This window comes from Lycorma delicatula, chromosome 1 (assembly GCF_047948215.1).
Source record: "Lycorma delicatula isolate Av1 chromosome 1, ASM4794821v1, whole genome shotgun sequence".
NCBI classification, from domain to species: Eukaryota; Metazoa; Arthropoda; class Insecta; order Hemiptera; family Fulgoridae; genus Lycorma; species Lycorma delicatula.
The window spans coordinates 2,948,226-2,971,174 of record NC_134455.1 but is presented as its reverse complement, the minus strand read 5'-3'; the positions used below and the strand labels follow the sequence as shown (position 1 = coordinate 2,971,174).

The 22,949-nt window shown below is 31.5% G+C and overlaps 2 protein-coding genes across 2 annotated transcripts in view; one reads left to right on the top strand and one right to left on the bottom strand.

Moving 5' to 3' along the window:
• Positions 1 to 801: 801 nt before the first annotated feature.
• Positions 802 to 22,325, bottom strand: RpL7 (ribosomal protein L7). Its single transcript, XM_075359509.1, has 7 exons — positions 22,176 to 22,325; positions 17,993 to 18,167; positions 13,310 to 13,485; positions 9,700 to 9,790; positions 7,501 to 7,657; positions 1,505 to 1,602; positions 802 to 958 (listed from the first exon to the last, which is right to left on the bottom strand). The coding sequence occupies exons 1-7, from the start codon at positions 22,184 to 22,186 to the stop codon at positions 848 to 850; spliced, it is 819 nt and encodes a 272-aa protein (XP_075215624.1). The 5' UTR covers positions 22,187 to 22,325; the 3' UTR covers positions 802 to 847.
• Positions 22,326 to 22,722: 397 nt separating this feature from the next.
• Spase12 (Signal peptidase complex subunit Spase12) overlaps positions 22,723 to 22,949 on the top strand; it is a 33,553-nt gene continuing 33,326 nt past the window's right edge. Inside the window, exon 1 of the mRNA XM_075360373.1 lies at positions 22,723 to 22,916. Coding sequence (XP_075216488.1) covers positions 22,884 to 22,916 — 33 coding nt within the window. The 5' untranslated portion in view covers positions 22,723 to 22,883. The remainder of the gene's footprint in view (positions 22,917 to 22,949) is intronic.

Here is a 22,949-nt window from a genome sequence, read left to right as displayed (position 1 = left end):
TGGATGAACAAAATATAAATTCCTTTAAGAGTAACGCTTTTAGAATTGCAAAAGCCTATTATTAACATTTATTTCAACTATAAACACAGCAAGTGCATTTAATAATTAGTCTCACCTGCCAAGGGCAAGGATAACAGTATATTACATGTGTATCATCACTGTTTTTGATGAGTAGTAAAGAAACAGATGCTGCAGGTATCTGAAGTAATGTTCACTCAATTGGGTACCATGGATTTACCATATGAATAAAAATAATAACATTCTTCTAGTATCACATATCACAAGAAAATTAAGCTGTTAGTAATTATGCTTGATTTTTTAAAGTTTTAATTAGTGTTAAAATTCATTGCACTAGATTGAATGACTACAAAAATAGGCACTGCTATTTAAAAATAGCCTCAATTCTGTTGACATAATTCTATTCAAACTGTAAAAATGCATTTTATTTCAATTTTCATTCCTCCAATTACATGACAATTGAAGAAATAATTTCATGGCAATATGTATTACTAATTAAAAAAAAAAAAAGATTGTAATCTTTGAGTTGAATATGATTCCTGACATGAACGTGATAATGTAAACAAGTACTTGCCAACAAGAACATTAATTAATACAATCACCATAAACCTATGGAGTGAGCAAAGCAAACGTTGAGTCAAAATCATAGATAAATGAATGCACAATCAGAAGCTATTTTTATAAAATTTTAACTATATAAGTATAAAACCTAATAAGATTTATATAGACCTAGGATGGTACCTTGTTATAAGTAATTTTTATAAAAATGAAATGACAAAAGAAAAAATTGTAAATATTTCTTTATTAACACTGTAGATGAAATACAAAATTAAACCATACGCCTCAAAAGAAGGTTTATCTTATCTTCTCTGCAACCAAAATCACCTCCTTCAACATAATGGTTAGTCTTCTTTCTCCATCCTCCAGTTGGGGTGTTCAACTGAAATTAAAAACGATTTAATATGCAATTAATCATGTTCTATCCTAACAGATTATGTTGACTGAATAACACATTCTTCACTATAGTGAAACCACAATTGATTATAGATGCAAAATAATGCATACACAAAACCCTTTTTATAAAATAATACTAAGTATTAATGTAAACTACCATGTCATAAGTGAGAAACTTATTCATTTTATTTTTGGTGGTACATTTCATTTGTTTACTCTGTTGTTTATGAATAAAATATACTCACAATTAATACAGATTATACTGTTTTACTTAAATGAAAATTTTAATTGTTTATTTTGCGAATTATTACTAATAATTAAAAATTATATTCTTCTATTACCTATACAAACATTTTTCTAATTTTTAAACAATAAGTTTAATTATAATATTATGAAGCTGATAATAATTAACTAAGAACTGCTCATACCATTTAATACACTAACTTATCATCAAACATAAAACAAAACTGAACTTAAACACAATTAAAAAAGTTCTAAATGTTTTAGATAAAACACAATAAATATAAAATACCTTGAAAGGCCAAAGGAAGTTGGAAGCAAACTTAAATTTTGGACTAACTGTGAAGATTTCATGAACCAAATCTTCCACACATATAATATTGTGTTTTCCTAGAAAAAAAAAAATTAAAAACAAATTATTCAACACATTACTGTTCAACAAAAAATATTAGTATTAAATCAAGAAGACTTTTTGAAACAGATACACATGCTCAAGTCTCTTAATTGGTCAAGCAATCATTTTTGTTACTGATTTTCTTATTTATTCTATTAATTCCTGTCTTTACACATGTATCCAGGAGCTCTGGATTTTCATTAATTCTACAGATGTCATTGCAAGTAAAAGGCTATCTCTGAAGAGTATCTTATGAACCAATTGGAGGAAAATTTGAGTTTTATACCGTATTAAACCATGTTCTTTGTCATATTATTCAGGAGTTTCAATTTTGATAAAATCAGTAAAACAACTTTGTTAAAAGATATAAAAATTACTCTCATAGTGTTTCCCAATTGGAAATTTTTTCTGATAATTTATTTTATTATGATTAATAAAATGGTTATATCTTATCTAAGTAGTGATAGCGACTGTTTTTTTGTGCTGTAGCTGTTCTAACAACACCGTTTCATAATTTTAATAATAAAATGAAAAAAGAATCGAGAAGATGGATTTCCAAAAAACTGATGGCAAACTTCAGCTGTTTGTTAGAGAAGAACTGTAGTTCCTGAATACAGGACTACTCGCTTTTTAGCAGTTGGTAGCACCTAAACCAGGGGTGTGCAAAATGAGGCCTGTGAGCCGCCGGGAGTCATGTTGCAGTCCACGGAGCTGAGTCAAATAAACATAAATCTTAAATTTTATTGTACACACTACCAAAAAAACATTATATTATGAGTCATTCATATCATATATTTTAAAATTATAGCTAAGAGAAATTTGAAATATCTTGCACTTTTGGAAAAATTCATCGGTTTGAGCTATTTTAAATATCGTGCATTTTCGGGAAAATTTGTAGGTTTTAGCTATTTCAAATATCCTGCTATTTAACGGCCAAGGTTACTTAGTATTTTGTCCGATGGTAGGTGTTGATAAAATTTAATATGAGACTTCAACTTCTGATATATATGTTCTGTGGAATAAGTACAAAATACAGTGTTTCTTTAGTATTAACCGTAGTGCTTTATATTTTTCAGTTAAAAATGAGGACCTACCATGGCATCAACTAGTAAAGATATTGGACTAAAGAAGAGAAGAATCACAGAATAATTAAGAAGTTTTCAAGACAGGTAAACTATTTTTTCAAAGAAATTAAAACAGAGCCCATATGTTTGATATGCAACAAATCTGTTTCTGTTTTGAAAGAGAGGGCACTACAAGATTAAACATGTAAATAAGTTTGATAAGTACAAAGAGTAATTTTGACAAGACAAAGTAAATGACTTAAAAAAAATTTTCTGCACGACTAAGGATATTTACTACAGCAGGTTCAGAGTCAACAAACTATGTAAACGCTAGTTATGCAGCAGCCATGATACTAGCAAAAAATTGAAGTCATATTCAGATGGTGAAATGGTTAAGGAATGTTTGGAGCATTGTTTAAATTCTATGTCCAGAAAAGAAGGATTTCTCAAAAATAAGTCTGTCTTGTCAGATTTTACTAGTATGTGGACAACGTTGGAAAACGTATTGAAGATAATTTGAAAAGTTGAGCATCCAAGTTTTGTATTTTATGCTCTAGTATTGGATGAAAGCACACAGATATGGCAGATAAAGCCCGATTAGCAATTTTTATCAGGGGTGTTGATGATGTCCATTTTAAAAAGACAGAAGAATTAGCAGCATTGTATTCACTTAAGGACACTACTAAGTCACGAGATTTGTTAAGAGGCAGTTACATCGATATTGAATCACTTTATGTTACAACTTAAGAACTTATTGATCTTATAAAACAAATGGTGTTCCAGCAATGGCTGGGAAAAACGAAGGTTTAGTAAAATTGATTGAAAATGAGGCTTCCAAAATTGGAAATACTTATGTTAAATTTTCATTGCATTATTCATCAGGAAAATTTATGTTCAAAGTCCCTCAAAATGGACCATGTCATAAAAGTGGTCGTCAAAATAGTGAACTTCATTAAGTTGAATCGCCATCAGTTCCAAGAATTTCTAAAGTCTTTGAACTTAGATTATGATGACATATTTTATGCACAACTAAGATGACTGATCCATGCCAAAATGTTAAAAAGTGATTTGCAACAAGAAATACAATCATTCTTTGCACGCAAGTCAAAAAGTATCCCAGAGTTAAAAGACAAAGAGTGGGTTTGTGACCTTGCATTTCTGGTCCGTATAACTAGATACCTAAATGACATTAATGCTCGTCTATAAGGAAAATATCAATTAATTATAAGATGTTATGATAATATTTCTGCATTTCAAATGAAATGCAGAAATGCAGTTGAGGACAAAAAACTTTACTCGCTTTCCTACATTGTCATTGCAACCAGATGCCACACAGGAAGTGGCAGATAAATGTGCTTCTTTGATATCAGACTTAAACCTCAAATTAGAAAACAGATTTCAGGATTTTAAAAATCATCATGCACTTTTTTGTGAATTTGCCAAGGCCATTCGCAACTGACGTGAATTTATTACCAGGAAGATTACAAGTAGAACATGTGAAATGTGTTGTGATACACAATTAAAGGAGAAATGCCATCAAGTTGGTTTGGTGAGTTCTATAAAATGTATTTGGACAAGGATATCCTGCGTTTTACAACAGAGTTCTGTCGATGGTTTTGCTACTTGGAAACACTTATCCGTGTGAGCTTTTTAGTCACATGAAGCACATCAAATCACAAATGAGAAATCAAGTACTTATGCAAGAGCCACACGAACTGCGAAACAGGAAAGGTCTGCCAGCAGGACATGCTACTCCTGCAGTTAAAGAGAGTGGAACCGTAGTGGGCTGAGCGGCAGGAAAATCATATACAGACTTTCTACAGGTTTTCAAGACTACGGTGGCCAAGGGGGAAGTAGGCGATGTGCTCTCACTTAGAAAGGGAACAGAGGAAGAATTGCACATCCGGGTACGGGACGCAGAGAAGGCTGCGCAGTACTCAAGGACAAAGCCATGGAATTACAGGTGGATGTCAGGTCGAGGGGCAGGAAAACGATAGTCCACCTTCAGGACATTGAAACCTACCTCTGCTTCCCACCTCCTCTGCTTCTACCTCTGCCTTGTCCGTGACAAGGCAGAGGTCAGGTTTAGAAGCAGCCGTGAGAGGTGTAGTTGGAGACAATGCTAGTTTCTGTGTCCTCATCGTACCCAGCCTACGGGGTGACCCAGAATGCAATGGTGGTCACCACATTCAAAGTAGCGAAGTTGGTGGCAGAAAGGATAAAAATAGGCTAGGCACACTGTTGCGCTCGATTTCAGGTGCAGGAAGACAGATAGAATGTCCCTCTGCTTTAACTGCGAGCAAGCGGGACACCAAACAAGGGACTGCTCGACTTGCAAATGAAGTGCCTCCAAATAAATTCAAAAGAAGTAGGAGGTCACTAGACAGCTGTTGGGAAGTTGCTCTTAGTAGACTCACAGACATAATTATCTTGTAAGAACAGCTGGTAATGATTTCCTCCATTCCCATTTGGCATACAGATGACAACCAAGATGCCGCGACAGGCTTACCGAGGGCGGGAGTTCCTCTCATCGCAACGGGTTCTGGGAAAGGATTTGTGAGGGCGAATATGGGTCAAATGACCATATTCTCCTGCCACTGCTCCCTGAACTCGGGAATGGAGGAGTATCTGAACTTCTTAGATAATTTTTTCTTTGAGATGACCAGACACCGAAATAGCAACTTAGTACTGGCTGGGGATTTCAACGCCAAGTCACCTGAATTTGCTGGCACAACGGACACTGCAAGAGGACAACATCTGCGAGACAGAGTAGCTGCCATGGGGTTACTCTGCATAAATAACAAAGCAATGATGTGGACAAGAGGATCCTCTACCTCTGCACTGGACCTAACCTTCGTGCATGCAGACAGAGTGAATGAGTTCACAGATTGGCACGTTTTGGAGGAAGAATCTCTCTTGGATCACCTATTTGTAGAATTCCGAACAACACCGAGGGTGCATCACAAGGAACGCAAACTCGTGTCTAAGAATGGGTGCACCCGCTTCAGTGAGCGTATACCAGCACGCCTGATAGGTGCACTGACAGCTATGGAGTTCATGGCAATAGTACAGGACGTGTGTGAATCAAGAGTATACAACAAATTCCAACCGTCCTGTAACGCATATTGGTGGACCCCTGAAATAGAGCAACTGAGGAAAACGGCCTGGGCCACCAGGTGAAGCTATCAGAGGGCAGCCAGAGGAATCCCAAAGCTGCACGTATTAGATTCAAAGCAGCTAATCAACAGGTCATACTATTGGATGTGAAGAATGCATTCAACTTGCTGCACTGGGAGGCCATATTCCAGACCCTCAAGGATAGGGGGATCGATAATGGCATTAGATGGCTTAAACAAAGATACTTGGAGGATACTATGGGGTATCAGTATGGTTTCGACTGAGGCTACACCAGTTTTGGCTGGTATGCCTCCTCTTCAACAGTGGCCCACATGAGGAAGAATGTAGAAGGAATGCACAATACTGAAGCACGAGAGACGAATGTTACAGGAGTGGCAAGGGTAATGGAATCAACCTTCAACAGGGCGATGGACTCATCGCCTTATAACGCAGATTAACTTGTGGGTCAATCGTTAAGTTCAGAGAACTGAACTACTGGTTGACCCAACTACTGACAGGATATGGTGTGTTCAGGGCGTACCTATACGGAAGAAGGGCAGAAAATGACCTCTGCCGTTATGAAGAAGCAGACATCCCTGAACATGTCATGTTCGACTATCAACAGTGGGAAGACAAGCATCACCGGTGCACTCAAATAACCGGACCTTTCACAGCTGATAATTTAATTGAAACCATGCTGAACAACGAGGAGAATGAAATGGCGAGGGGTGATGGATAGCTCTACAGACAATAACACACACTGCAGAAGAAGGGCGATTCCAAACCCCTTGCAGGAATGAAAGGACCCAGACCCGCCACAGCGCTCTCTAGGGAGCGTACATGGTAGAGGCATGAGGCATAAAGACCGAGACCCAGCCTTTGGGGTGAGACCCAGGAACGACAGTCAGGCTTGGCTTGGCCACCTCTTTCAAAGGTTAGAGCCAGGCAAAAATAGAAGATACAAACCGGCAAGCTGACCTGTCGTGCCAGACAGGAAGGCCTGTCTGAGTTAAAAGGACAACCTCCTGAGCTGTGCTAAGCTTAATCCTGCAGTATCCAGCTCAGGAGGTAGGAGAAAAAAATCACAATTTACTGATGTTGATTTGGAAAACCGTTTAGGTGTAGCGACCAGTTGAGATCAATTTTGATGCCCCCTTGGTTCTACAAAACCAAGTCAGACGTTTCAATTAAAAAAAATCTAATAAATATGTTTGATTCTCAGATATGTTTTATTTTCTTCAAAAAAGTAAATATACCTATTTCTTGTTTTCTTTTACATTAGAACAGGCAAGCATTTGACAATGATCTCACCTGCTGGGAAGTGACGACATGGTTGAAGCTATATAGCACACTTGCTTGTTTGGGTTAACAAAAAAAATTAGGTGCGGGGCCCGGCAGGAATAATTTATGAAATTTGGCTTGCCTGCTGAAAGGTCACCTCTGATCTAAACACTTGTTAACAGGCTAACTCTTGCTAAGTACTATTCTCTATTCACTTGTAATCAAACACACTTTCAGAAAAAACTACATACTAATACAAAGTATTCCATTACTTGTAACCTCTACTTTCTGCTTTGTAATGTTATTATAAAGCATGATTTCAAGGCTAAAAATTTATTTTCAACAAGCTGGAAAGTTTCAGCAGAAAAGCTGCTGTAACAATGGACTTGTTGGGAGCACATGATTCTATAATAAAGAAAAAACTATACTCACCTAATTTTTTCTCTACAAGTTCATTTGAAGTAATCGGAATACGCTGACCTTTAATTTTAGCAAATCCTCTTTTATAAATTAATTCTCGAACGCTCTTTAAATTAGGATACCCCCATGTAATATATGGTTCAGAAATACGCAGCATGTTAATCGTAGCCTGAAAAACAAATTAATTTCCATAGACAAATCAAAACTCTTAATGGTATATTTTATACATACACACACACATATTTTTTGTAGTTTTTCCTCTTCATATACAGGTTACATAGCTAACAAATTACTAAAATGTATTTTGTCTTTAATAAAGTTATAAAGATGATTTTATTCCTGAGTAATGAAAAGGAACACATTTTTTCATGTTAATCCACACAGAAAATGGAATGCTAATAACATTAACATCTTGAATACCGGGCACTGCTGAATTACCTTTAATGGCAAGTGAAATAAAAAAACAACAAAAAAGACTACACTAACCTAAGGATGTACACATGATTAACAAATGATAATAGACTTGTCATTCTTAAAATATACTGTGAAAGTCTTAGCGTAACACACAATTTAAATTTAATTATGTGAAACGTTTCCTAGTAGCGAAAACAATACAAAATTGATAGTGAAAACAACCAACTTTATCTGGATTACAATACCTTATGATAACATTTATTACAAAAAACAAATCAACTTCCTGTACATCTTCAGAAATTGCTTTCTTTTACATTTTCATAAATTTTTTCTTAGTATATTCATTAAAGCATAACTGTCTTCCAACAACACTTGACGTTTTTTTTAATTATTGTTGGATTTAAAATATACATTTCTGACAAATTAGCAGTTTTTAATTATAATTACAAATAAATCTATTAACCTCAATTCCTATTTTATTAATATAAACTATGAAAGTTGTCTGAAAAGTTTGAGCCTAACATAGACATATTTTTTTTGTCAAATATAGTTTTATTTTTCATTTGCAATAGACTCCTTTGAAGTAAATACACTTTTTCCAGCAATGCTCTAACGTCTTTAACCCTTCCAAATAGTACTTTGCGTCTTTCTCCGTAAAACAGGCATTTAGATATTTTCCTTGTCCAATGAAAATCTTTCCTCAAAGCGAAACTTTAAGGTTAGGAAACAAGAGAAAGTCGCTTGGGGCCAGATCTGGTGAATATGGTGAGTAGTCAACCAATTCACAGCGCAATTTGTAAATTTTAGCCATGGCGACTGTCAAAAGTGAGTGCAAGTGCACTGTCCTGATAGAAAAATGCTTTCTTCTTCTTCAAATGGGGTAGTTTTGCAATTTCTGCCTTCAACTTGTCAAGTAATTATGCATAATACTGTTCCATTATTGGTTTCCCTTTTTGAAGGTAATCGATTAACAAAACTCCATTACTATCCCAAAAAACAGTTGCAATCATGTTCCTGGACAATGGAACCATCTTTTTCAAAGCAGGTTCACCTTTGCAGTCCACTGTTTTGGCTGTTTTTTCATTTCAAGAGTGTAATGGTGGATCCAGGTTTCATCTACAGTTATGAATAGATGTAAAAAATCTCACTTGTTTTGCTTCAACTGCTTCAGCAGGGCCTTGGAAATGTTCATTTAAATGCGTTTTTGGTACAAAGTGAGCAAACACAGCATCCGATGTGCAGATGGCTTACGCAAATCCAATTCTTAAGTTAATGTATTGTCACACATGTTCTTTTGATATGCCCATAGCCTCTGCTATCTCTCTAATCTTAATTAATCGGTTATCCAGTACCATTTGGTGAACTTTTTCAATAATATCAGTGGTGGTTGCAGTTTTTGATCATCCGAACGCTCATCATTAACCAAGCCGGTACGCCCATTTTTTCATGATGACAAATAATGGAAGAGCCCGTAAACAGTTCCAACTCAGTTTTAATTTGTATAGGTGTATTGTCCTTCAAATGCCAGTATTTAATCATGACATGATATTTGATTATTTTCATTTTCACAAAAACACTCACAATGACTTACTCAAAACAACTGAGCGCCCAAAATGGCTGAAATTTTAATGAGTACCTTTCAACGCATGCGTGAATATATTACCTAACTTTTGCTGACGAGTGGTACCATCTTCATGTTGAGGCTCAAACATTTTCAGACAACCCTCATAGTTTAAAAATTAGTAAAATATAACACTGTAATTGTATGAAATTGCTAGTAAAAGTGATAATTCATACCTTATTCAGTTTTAAGAAGATTCCATTATTGATTTGTTTTAATCTGAATAACTGAAGAACTTTTCTTACTTTTGGAGAAACTTGGTTAACTCTAAAAAAAATAAGAAAATTTCAGCCTTTAATAAAAATAAAAAGAAAAACAAATGAAGAACAATATTGGCAAAGTAAGTATATCACTCATCTTCCTAGCATACAATCAATTGAAACATTTTTAAACATACCATCTACTATAACAAACGAAACATTTCATTTGTTTTACATGATTATTCTAAGAAATTTTTAACATAATGAGGAAATAATCATTTACTTTATTTTAAATTGATGAAACATAACTTCTTTTATACAATTGGCTGAATCAGCCTGAAAACTGGCAATAACCAATTTAGCACATAGGATTTTTGTAATGTACAGGTCGTCATTAGACATAACTTGGTACAGCTATTTAAATCAAACAGTATTAGCAAATTTAAAGGTGCAACATTAACAACTGTAACAATGCTTTAATTTAACTGCAACAACTAATTTAATTTTTTATATTTGTTTACCACAAAGGCTTTAAATTAACATTATAAATTATAATTTTCCTTTTTTTGTACAAAACATTCAAATATTTGTGCCTATGTTCTTTTTTTCTGTGAGCTTCTATTTTTGTTCTTTTAACCCTAAAATGATCAGGCTGGGTCTCTGAGACCCAGAAGTTTTAATTTTCAATTATTGTTTTGAATTGATCACTCAAACCTTCCCAAAATACCTGCAAGAGGCTGCTTATGTCATAATCCAGCAACTTATATTGTGTTAGTCTGTGAATAACAAACAATTCAGGAAATCACACGTGGACTTGAAAGATCCAGTTCAACCGTTCTTGTTTCTAATTTTAATCTGTGTCAAATATAGTATTTTAGTGTTTAGTGTTGTATGTGTTACTTTAGCCAGTAGTGTAATGTATTGTGATTAGTATAAACTATATTGATGTTTTGATAACGTTTGAAAAATTGTAGGCACACAATTTTCAATTAGTGAAATTCACAGAATTGTATATGAAGACAAGTGAATTTGACAACTGATTTGAACTTTTAACTGATTTAGCGAATACGATGACCACTTTGACCAGTGAAGCAGATGCAGATACAATGATGCCGTCACATGCTTCTGCTGTTTGGGTAAACACACCAAGCGGAGAAAATAAGTTTTCCCACAAAATGTCAGAAGCAGATGACATAATATAGCCTCCATGTATTTACTGGGCAGTGTGAGACGTACAATAAATGTAAAAACACTACTAGAATTGTGGAAATTGTTTTTCAACAATCCCTTAATTGACTTAATCAAATTTACAAATATATTTTGATCGACTCCACAAAACAAAATTATCAATGTGATAATAACTATGGCTAGTCCTATAATAAAACACAATAAAAACAACTATTTCTGTAATAAGTAAAAGGTGTGGTTGTGTCAGACACACATGGAGATGGTGTGTGTGGAGACTGCTTTGAAAAGTAAAGAATTTACTGATAAGTATCTTATTTATTATGTATTTCTCTTCTAATCTATGTCAAATTATAACATTACATGTTTCCTTTGAAAATATGAACTTGACATCAGAATAGGAGATTTTCATTCTTTAAATAATGTGTTTTAAAGTACTTAATTTTTACTAAAAAAAAACTTTTTTAGAAATTCTTTGAAAATAAAATAGTTAACCTTCTCAAAATGAAATAGTATTATCTAATGAAATCTTTTACCTCATTAGATATTAACCTTTTTTTTAATACATTTAATATTTGTTTTACGGTTTTATTTTTTGGGTCCAACAGACCCAGCCTGACTGTTCTTGTAACTTTTTTCCTGTTGAAGTGTAACAATTTTATGAATGAAAACGTGTACAAAATTGAGTCAATAACCACAAAATTAAGACTAATGTATATGCAATACTACATAATAAATACACTCAATATTATTGTACAAGTAGTTGTGTATATTAAAATAAAATGTGGAACAACTTATAGTCTCATGATTCATTAATATTACAGTTTAGTTTTTAATTAAGCGTTAATTGCACCACAGAATGTCAGTTTAATTTGAAGGAAAAATAGGGATAACATTATTAAATAATATATTATGAATTTAACCTTGCATCTGATATTAAGTTTCATAATAAAATAAAATTTTATTTATTTTTAAAATACATTTCTATACATGTTCTTAAAAAGAGATACCTGCAATTACGGGTTAATTGCATAACCTCTAAAAAAAGAAGTCTTAATATGCAAAATTAGTTCATATTACTATGCTGAGTTTGAGATGCAATTTCAATCACTCTCACCAGAAAGTGCTAACGTAAAGATTTCAAAGAAACTCTTAATTAGTTTTTAAAATCGGACAGAAGTATATAGTAAGGAGCTAGTGACAGTAAAACAATAATGCTAACTGCATTTTATATTATGAATATGAAGTTAATTCACATGGCTGTTAGGCCAAGGTAATAGGGGTATTGGTAGATTGCTCTTATTTTAACCCTCACCAGTCTCATTCATTCTTTCAGCGGGTATAGATCTGATACTCTCACTCTGAAACGTAAGGTTTCAGGTTCTCGAGGACCTGAAAGCTAGCACATCCTTAGTATCTATCTGTGGACCGACTCTGAGACAATTTCTTATCTAGTAACTGCACAACTAGCCCAACAGCTTTATTGCCTATTTGGTGAAGTTAGGCCTCTGACCTTACCCTCCCATTAACAATTCTATACTGATCACCCACAACAAAAATAAAATGTTACTAGTAAAACCTATTTTTTATATTCTGACAGAGTAGTTTACCACATAGTTGAAAACAGGTTATTTTATCTTTAGGATGTTCCATTTTTTGTGCAGTTTAAATGGGCATTTTGGCAAATTTTACACTTCTTTAAGGTTTGCAGAAATTTAAATAATCTCCTTTTTCTTAAAGTTATATTAAGTTCAATCAAAATCACAATAATCTGCATAAAATTACTGTGCTTTATGTCTGGAGCTTACTTTGGCCTAGTAAAACCATAAAATCTTAGCCGATCTGGAAATTAACTTTTAAATGGAGTGATTTTCACTCATTAAGTGACTTCTTTAGTTATATCTTTCTTGTCATTTAACCATTTTTGTTAATCTTAAGCGCTTTTATTCAACGATTAAGGTTCAGTAAATCAGATCAATTACAATTAGGAGGTAGTAGCCTAGCCTACTTGTGAACCTGAACTAAAATTCAATTAAGTAATTACACATTTATATAGCACTCCTATGACCACATTTATACGGATGTTTCATTTGCGAAAAAAAATTTGCCTCTTCTGTTGTTTTAATTGAAATAAGTCAGTCATACTTTCATTGTTTGGAGTTTAATTTTGAAGTTTCAGAAAATTAACTGTTACTATTTGAGTCAACAATTTTTCAAAGCATACCTACCTAACATAGTTAATTATTTTGGTAACTGAAATGAAATATGAAAAAGAAAAAATTCTACTATAAACCTCAGTTTCTCATATAAATAATTTGTTTACTCTTACAATCTGTTATGTAACCTTGACAAACAACCTTCATAAAAGATTATAATTTTTTAGTTAATGAACATAACTCACCCTCGAATTCGAACGACAAATGCAAGTTTTGCTTCACCAGGAATGTAATAATTACCCTTATTTCTGGCCTGGCGAGCTAACCGAATTTCATCACGTTCCTTGCTACGATATTCTTTGATGTACCTTTCAGCTCGTTTAAAGATTTCAACTTTCTTCTTATAATAAGAGCTTCTTTTCTGTAAAATGGAAAAATTTAATAAAGACAATTCTTGTGGACAAAATAACAATAACCTTAAAAATTATATGAAATAAACTACAACAATCGATAAAACACAGTGTATAACAGCGAGTTAGCTGCTGAATGATTTTCATGAGTTAAAGTTCTATTTTAATTAACAGAGTTTAACAAAACAGTTATATAACTGCTGTAACGCCCTAATAATACCAGGATTAAAATATTTCATTTATCCCATAAGTTTGGAGTGCTAACAGCTTCCCATTTTTAGCATCCTTAAGGGCAATATGAATTAAAAAAGCAATTATAAAATGACTAATGAAACATTTCTGTATTATATTTTCTAAAAACAGATAATATTTGATGAAGCAAAAATTACAAAAACGACTAAGAATTAGACTGTGGATAATTTAAATGAGGTTGATAGAATTCATTTAACTACTGGGAAAAAAGTAAAAATATTACTAATAGAATAGCTAAATTGTTCAATTAAATTTAAAAAAACTAATACAAGAATCTAATAGAACATTAATGGGTGCTTGCTGGTTGGCGACCAACCTAAAGCATCGATAAAACCTAATCAAACGTTGCTTAACACTCACTAACCTTATCTAACCATAAATATTAAATGCCGGGAGACTAACATGAAGTAAAACCAAATAACACTGAAAGCAAAAAATACAAGTTTTCAGGTAATAATTCAGAATCGCATTATCACAATATGGAAAACCTACAATAAAATTGAAAATATTTACTTTACATGATATAATAATTACACGGATAGACAAAAAATTTTTTTTAATGTTTCTCTTTCTTTAAAGTGTGATACTATTTCTTGAATTGCTTTTATGCGTACATTACAAATCTGTAAATACAATTTTTCTATCACCCTTAGTTTTAAATAAATTATGCTTCAAAATAAATTAAGGGAAAATATAGTTAAAATCGGTAAAATTTATAATTTTGCATGGCCATACCTGTGTTAGAATGATTTCGCTGATGCTTTTCTGTTATAAATAGCATATCCCGAATTAACATATAATAGTAATCGGTTAGCATATTAGTATTCCATTTCCCTTTATAGCAACTTTCCAAAACCAAAATGTCTTTGTAGATATGTTCACTGTATTTAGTCACTTACATCTCCAAGGTTGCCCAGGAAAAAATCCATATGCGAGTGGAGGAAATGTATTTTCAAATATACATTACATCATATAGCTCTGTATGAAGTAGATTAACAATATTGGGGTAATTGTTGGATTTTTGTTTGCGGACAAAATGTTTGCAAACATCTTTAAATAAAGCCCAAATTACACTATCTACATTATTTAACTTTGAGTTAAATACACCATCTTTGAACCAAAAAATATTCCTTTTTTAATTTTTCCTTCACTTACATTCAGAAATTTCTGCCTGATGTACAAAAATTCAGGACTATCCTTATTTATTGCTTTTACAATTTTTTTCATTAATCCTAGTTTCACTTCAAATTTTTTCATTATTTCCTCTCCATATAAATGGAGAGGAAATAAAAATTATTTTGGGTTTACTAAAGGCTCATGAATAATATTTTTCCCATTTGGAGTTAAGTTGTCTTCGTTTCTTCCACTCTTTGTTAACATAATGTTTATCCCTAGCTCGGCTGTCACATTCGCAAAGAAAACACATGTACTTAGTACAGCCTAACTGCATGCCTAATAAAATAGCTATAACTTTCAAATTGCCACATATGTTCCAGCTATGTTTTTTACAATTCATTTTTTCAAGAATGTCTTTTATCACATCGTATGTCTTTCAAATTAATACAATAAGCGATTGGTATTAAAGGATATTTGTTACATTGTGTAGTTAGAACCACTTTTAAACTATTCTTGGCCAAATCTCTGAAAAGGCACCAGTCCTCAGGTTTATGAACTTATTCTAAGTGCAACATAAGTTCATCAATATTCTTTCAATAAACCAAATTATTTTCATCAATAAAGTACTGAGCAAGTTCTTTTTGCTGGCTTCAAAAGCCTGAAATTTTTTAATTTTTTTTTAAAGTAAATTCAAACCTTGTAGTCTTGATCATAAACAGCTCAACTTGATTTTTTGATAAATTTAATTTAAATCTGTAACAGTCATTTAATTCACCTTGTGATATAAGATGTGGCTTATTTGAGATAATTCAAAAACAAAATCATTGTTCTTCAGTACTGCCTGATTTTTTATCGCTGCTTTCGAAACCTACATTCACAGGTGACTCAGGAACTGGAATAATTTCACTGTGAGGTACAGACCTGATTGCAGATTGCAATGAAGGATATTTACAGTATGTTTAGATTTTTTTGAAATTCCAGATACACTTGTTAAACAAATGTTACAATCGGTTATATGATCCTTTGATTCACACCAAATGGCAAAGCCTTCCATGTACCTTTCAGCCATCCTATTAAATATACAGAACAATTAGCGCTTACTATATAAGGAGCCCATGTCGTGTCCTGATCACCAATTTTACAGTGAAAGTACAAGTGATACCTTTTTTAATTGAAGGTGTAATGTTTTTTCCATTTGATTTTGCAATAAACTCTCCACATAAATAACAAAAGGCAACCACATCATTTACACAATTTCAAGGCATTATGACCTGCACTGTTAACAAACTTAAGACAGCAATAAGACTGAACAAAATTAATTCATTCCTAAATCCACTGCTTAATACAAACAACACAACTGTGTTTTCAGCTACATGTTTTGACCTGCACAGACATGATTAATCTTATCCATGAAGGCTCACTCTTCAGTATTAGATATGATGTCATAATTTGTGACTATGATATGATTTAATCCTTAGTCCAGTATTGTTTATTTATAGCTTACGAATTATGTTAACAAAGTTAAACAATAAAAAATGAGCTAACAAAATACAATATAGGAGCTTCAAATGCTAACTATACACTGAAAAATTAAAAAAATCCTTTACTTAAAATTTAAAACCTTTTCAAAAACGGTGGGTGATAGAAAGATTCTGAGTTTATATTAGTTTTCAGCATCAAACAGATTAAAATCATCTATTGCATGTTAGGAAACATATCAGTGTTATCTAAGATTATTATCAATAAAAATAAGGTTAGCAAACAAATTAAGCATTATGTTATTCTGACATATTGTGTTAGGTGAGAACTAACAGACAAGTGCCAGTTAATGTTTAACTTACTTCAATAGTACAAAACTTTAAATGATTGCTGTCAGCAACTATCATAACTAATCATATTTCAAAAATTATACAATTAAGCTTTATCTCTCATTTAAAATTGCCAATTAATTACACCAAGCAATCAATATAATTGATAACAAACTTTATTTAATATTTTATTGTTACAATGTTTGCGTAGAATTTCATTCAATTTTGTTTCCTTTAATAATTTTTAAAACTGCTATAAAAATTGCAAGTGCCATTGATGAGTAACATGCACCCTATGTTGTGTCCCTATGCCTGATGCTGCTATACAGTAGTACCTAACTATAAAGTTTTTTTAATTTTTATTTGTGCATACAGCAAGGACAAAGACAGGCACTGATTACATCATTTGTTTGAACTGATCAAAGAATTTTCATAAAAGGCTGAAGCTAATTTATACGTTAATTTTATAAAATTACTTGTTTTTCACTGTTAACCACTTATTAATTTTGACATTGTTTTTTATTAATGTGTTCAAACAGATGAATAGGTAGAACATAAAAGCAGATCAATATTCATATTACAAAAAATGTTTTCCTTCGCTTTAACTGTAGATTCAACATCACAGAATCAAATGAGAGCATCGATCATGCAAGCAGTGAAGTACACTGCTGTTGAGGCTTTTGACTATAATAATCGTGTCTAACAGAATTTATTTTTTAGAGATTGAATATATTATGGGATGGGCATGGCATAAACTTGTTTCCTGTCATTCCCCATGCACTTTATAAATATTTTGTGTGTCATAGTTTTGAAAGAAATAGTACATTTTAAAAAATGTTAAAAACAAATTATTAACAAAGCAAAATATGAACGAGAATTCTAGGTTCAGGGCAACTTTTCTCAGAGTATCTTGAATTATACCAACAAAAAAGTTATTTTTTTAATCTGTGTAAAATATGAATTTCCTATTATATTCCTGTTCAATTTCAGTTTTATATAAGCTATAATAAGTTTTTGTAACAATAAGTGTGTGATTATAACCTTTCTTATTATCATGCAATGATCAACAATCCATCAAAGAAATGTTTCTATCTCAACTTACTATTATTGCCTGTAATAATTCACAAGAAAAATAATGAAAGATAACAATGAGAGATCAATGAATGATTAAATACTACTTAAACACATAAAACTAAAAGTGCACTTGATATATTAATTAGTAGCCTTCTTAAAAAAATGCCAGTTTTACCAACAGGATAAAACAATAGGATCCTGTTACCAACAGGTAACAGGATTGCTTGGATCATTGATTTTACTTAAAATATATGTACATAAAATTTACCTTAATGGCCTTTCGTAACAAGGCTGCTCTAGTTGAATCTCTGGATTTTCTTCTTTTTAGAATTGATTCTGGGACAGCTGGTAATTTTTTACCAATAGCACCTTTTTTAGGTTTCTCATCCTTTTTTGCAGGAGATACACCTTCTTGTTTGGGCGCAGCAGCTTCTTTCTTTTTCCTATAAAAGATAAAACTAATTAATATTTTTCACTAAAAATAAATTATACTTTTATTTTATGCAATCTCCTATAGGTTAAATTCTACTACTTTGAGCACTGATAAAGATCTTCCCCACCAGCTAACAGAGTGCAAAGCCACACAATGAAGCTAAGGAGACAACAGAAATAATCCCTATGCTTATTTACAAGGATAAATGGTTTAAAGTTAAGAAAACTGGAAAAGCAGAAGGGGAGACAATTCAAACAGAAGCTCTCCCCCTCATAATCCCTCTGGATTGTGATAGTTTAAAATTTTGTTCGGGAGAACCTATATTAATAAACTCAAAAAAGGTCTTACAAAAAATTAATAATTACTTACAGAAAAAAAGTACAAAAAAACCGGAATACATTAATTAAAAACATATATTCTTATCACTCTTTAACATGGAAAAATAACAATTTACACAATATAGATTGATATTTTTTACAAATGATATATTTTCACAATTTGATCTTTTTACAAACTTTTAAGATCTAAATGTGTTATTATCTTTAATCAATTCATAAAATTGATTTTTATATTAAAATAATATAAAATTATTTTATATTAGATATAAAATATATCTAATTGATATTAGATTTATTGTAAATCTTCTTTAATCTTTAATCTCATTAATGAAACAATAGATTTTATTATGATTCAATATTTTCAGTATTATCACATGCTCTAAAAAATAATTATTTTTCTTAGAACCCTAGAAGAATTTAGCTCATTGGCTGGTTTAGAGGTTAACTCATTGTTGCAAACCAGTTAACAGCTGTTTTTTGAAAGTGAAGTTTCTGAGGTTCAAATCTTAGAAAAAATTAGTTCCTTTTATACAGATTTGAATACTAAATGGTGGATACAGATGTACTTCAATCATCTGTTTAGAGCAGGTGGTAGGGTTCAACAAACCACATGACTAGGAATGGATGTCTATAAAAGACAAAACCACATGTCTATAAAAGAATTTGTCTTTTATAGACTGGCCAACATGTCACACGTATCATACTTATCTAATTGGACCATGAAGGGGGAGTTACTTAGTTCACTAGCTGAACAACCCAACACTGTTGGGTTGAAAATCAATAAAGTCCACTTGAAAATCAATAAAAACAAAACTCTTTTAATTGATAAAGGGTTTTCAAATCTACACCCAGATATAAAGTAAAATCACCATAATAATGTCATGTCATTTATCTGGCTATTAATACAATGGTAGTAAATTAACTTTTGTTCTGGAAAAATAATCACTTCTTTTCTAGCTACCTCCCACACTCAAACCAAACATTATTAGTTTAATATAGCTGTTTTACAAATCAATTCTATTCTATCAAAAGCACAGAACTGACCATTATAATATTTATCAAACTGTTTGTGACACAGGTCCTAAAATTTAATCACACAATCTGTTGTTTATTTTTATATTCTAAACAAAAACACTAAATTCAACTACCTGAAGAGCTACTACATAAATAGCACGATGCTATAATAATAGACAGAAATAGACTACTGATGTTCTTTTATATTTGTAGTAAGATTATACTATAAACAATATAGCATACTTAAAATAGAGGAATGGTCTTAAAAAATATTATGAACTTTGGGGCAGTTTTTGATTTAAATCACCTACAGTCATTCCATGTGATACTGAATGGTGAAACATTTTAGATAAGTTTAACATATTCATCAATAAATAACCTTTAACCCAATGAAGATTTATAATTTTTTTTTATAATAGACCACCAGGTTTAAAAAAAATTGAAGACAGACATGGATCGGACAAACATGAGCAGAACATGAATTTGGCCAGTTGGCAGACTAAATGGTGCTTTAAGTTACCATATCTAGGTACATTAGCCAAAGTATCTAGTGTCCAGTTTGATAAAAGTTTACTGAGTGATCAACTGTTGGTAACTTTCAAATGATTATAAGATCTATAACAGTCACTAATAATAGTAGAGATGAGTGAAAATTTAGTTTGATTATTGCTAATAAAGTTTCACTATCATGAATTGAAACTAACAAATAAATTCTCTTTACTGCCATGCTGAATATGAAAAGATATGCCAAACTCATTTTAACAGAAGTCTTGACACAGCAATACAAAGGGCACAAAAAATGGAAAATCTTGTGTTTTTGTTAAATTATGATTTTGATGGAATATATTAAATATATTTTGTAACACTTTTTTTGTAATTTTTTCCAGTAAGAATCAACTATTAATTCTTTTATGACAAAATACTTCTCTTTCTTCATTTAATGTCATTTGATTTCCACAATCTAAACCTACTTTTTTTCAATTTTGGTAAAACACTGTTCATACAAAAACTACTCAAGGATTCATCTTCAGACAAAAAAATAAACTCTGATAATGTAATCTCACATCTGCTGTACGAAAAACCTGATAATATGAACATGATGCCGTAAACAGAAATTAATTACATGATTCTTGAGGGTCAATCTTCAGATTCTTAATAAGTGGGTTACTACCTGTTTGCAACAATCTATTAAATTCAATGTCTTTGACTTATGAGACCTCTTTCCTTATAGTTTACAAACAATTTCATAGAATATATATCAATACATAACAGTTTAGAGGCAGGGGAGAAAAGGAAACAACATACAAAACTTTTACAAGCAATATTAAGTTTTTCATTTACATTCCATTCAGTATAACGAAAAGTGACTAGAATTTTAAGCACAAATAAAATTTTCACGATTTAACAGTTTAAGTAGAAATTATTACGTAGCTTAACTAAGATGAATTCAGTAATAAATGGCACATATTTAGAAAATAAATGAATGTTAAAACTCAATATTAAATGTTAAAGAGAAAACAAAAAACTCAACTTTGCAAGACTGTATATTAGTGTGAATACAGAAGTTTAAAATGCTCTTCCAGTAGAAGCATTTGATTTTGTAAATCTTAGTTATTAATTTGGCTCTAACAAAACAATACAGATGGCAAAATTCTGTTTTGCTGGTTAGAGCTACTTTTTCTTCTTTTACCATAGTGGCATATTAAAAAACCCATTTCTGAAATGTCCATATAAAGATTGTTCAGAAAAAAACATGTAATTTTTTCTAAAATTTAAGTGCAAATCACACTTTTTTGGAATAAATTCTACAATATTTATTTAATGTTAATCTTATCACAAATCAATAATACCATCGGGTAATGAATATTATAATCATAGTTATAATAGGGAAAGTTACAACTGCTGTAAAAAAATTGTATGCACAAGCTAGTGAATGTCTAAAAATTTACTGGTTTGTCATGAAGTTTTGAAAAGTCTGTGAATACGTTTGTTAATTTATTGACATAGTTCACTATTTTAAGCTAACTCTAAAAATCCACTAATATGTTTACAATTTTATTTAATTGATAATGGATTCAAATATATCTATGATGGCATTTTACAACTTTCTGTTTAAAATATTAACACTTTGATCATGGGAAAGCAGCTCATTGAGCAAGGCATAAAAAATGGGATTTCTTATATGCGGTTTTCTTTTCTCTCAAAACATGAAACTTTCTTCCGAAAATAATAAATATAGGATAAACTAATATGACTTAAAACTTTGACGTAAGAAAAGCAAATATTGGAGAAATTATTGAGTCTCACTTGGATGCAGCTAATAACATAAAACCATGTGTACATCGAATACAGTTTCCCTAGTAAATAGGAATCCTACATTCTTACAAATGTAAGAACTCTATGTGCAAATTAATTAATGGTGTATCATTAAAAAAGGAGAGAACCAGAGAACAAAATCGTGAACAAGCAATTTTGGTAGTGTAGCAGATAGTTCAGAGACAGTAGGTTAAGGCATAAGAGAAATATTACACGAAGTAGGAAATATAGCACTTATAGTGGTTAATTATTTTTATTAAAACTCCTTATTAAATGTACAAATACACCCAGCTATTAGGATAATAAATAATTCTAGATTATTACAGATAAAAAAGTATCAAAATACTTACGTTACAGCCATCTTATCCGTAGGAAGACCTACACTGGAAAAGGAACCTTGTTGTTACTCAGAATTGCCAACCGACAACACACATCATTGACAATGTTTAAAACACAAAATTTTTATTTTTAACATGTTTTGTTATTAAAATAATAAAGATGTTAAAATTATAATTTATTTTGTGTACAATAATCAAGTTCGTTAATTTTTAGTAATTTTAGCATGATAAAAAGCAAACATTGTTATTTTAATTCTTACTAGTGCGATTTACCAAATAAATACTTTCACTGTCATCCTATTTTAGTTTCTGAAAAATACGTGGTAATTTCAGCATCAATTAACTGTTTACTAGTTAATACTAGTAAATAATAAGCACTTTTCAGTAATGTAAATAGATTTATACAATTTCCCTTTGAAATTTGTGAAATATTTATGGAAGTTACTGTATCAGTTTCTTTTTATTAATTCTAACGCACAAAAGTTATTTCAATAATTAATAATAAATAATCCCTCCATTTTTTTGTATTTTTATTATACAATTTATTGACCCCCATATAAGTGTGCTCTATGATTAACTTTGAATGATGGGCAGGAGTCTGAAGAATTGTACGTGTACATCTATTGTGGTCTGAAATTGTTGACGTGTTCGTCGACACTAGTGAATTTTTTTAAATTTATATTTATTTCGACAGTATTTTATACGCATTAATATATAAAAATGGATTTTCTGAATTCGATTCCTACTCACATGGTACGTATTAACAATCAGTGTTTTTGGTTATGT

Excerpts from the sequence above, each read along its gene's own strand:
- RpL7 (XM_075359509.1), bottom strand. Across the intron at positions 13,486-17,992 it reads TGTTACGAAAGGCCATTAAG|AAAAGAAGCTCTTATTATAA; the intron begins GTAAATTTTATG and ends TCCATTTTACAG. Across the intron at positions 959-1,504 it reads ACTTCCTTTGGCCTTTCAAG|TTGAACACCCCAACTGGAGG; the intron begins GTATTTTATATT and ends TTTTAATTTCAG.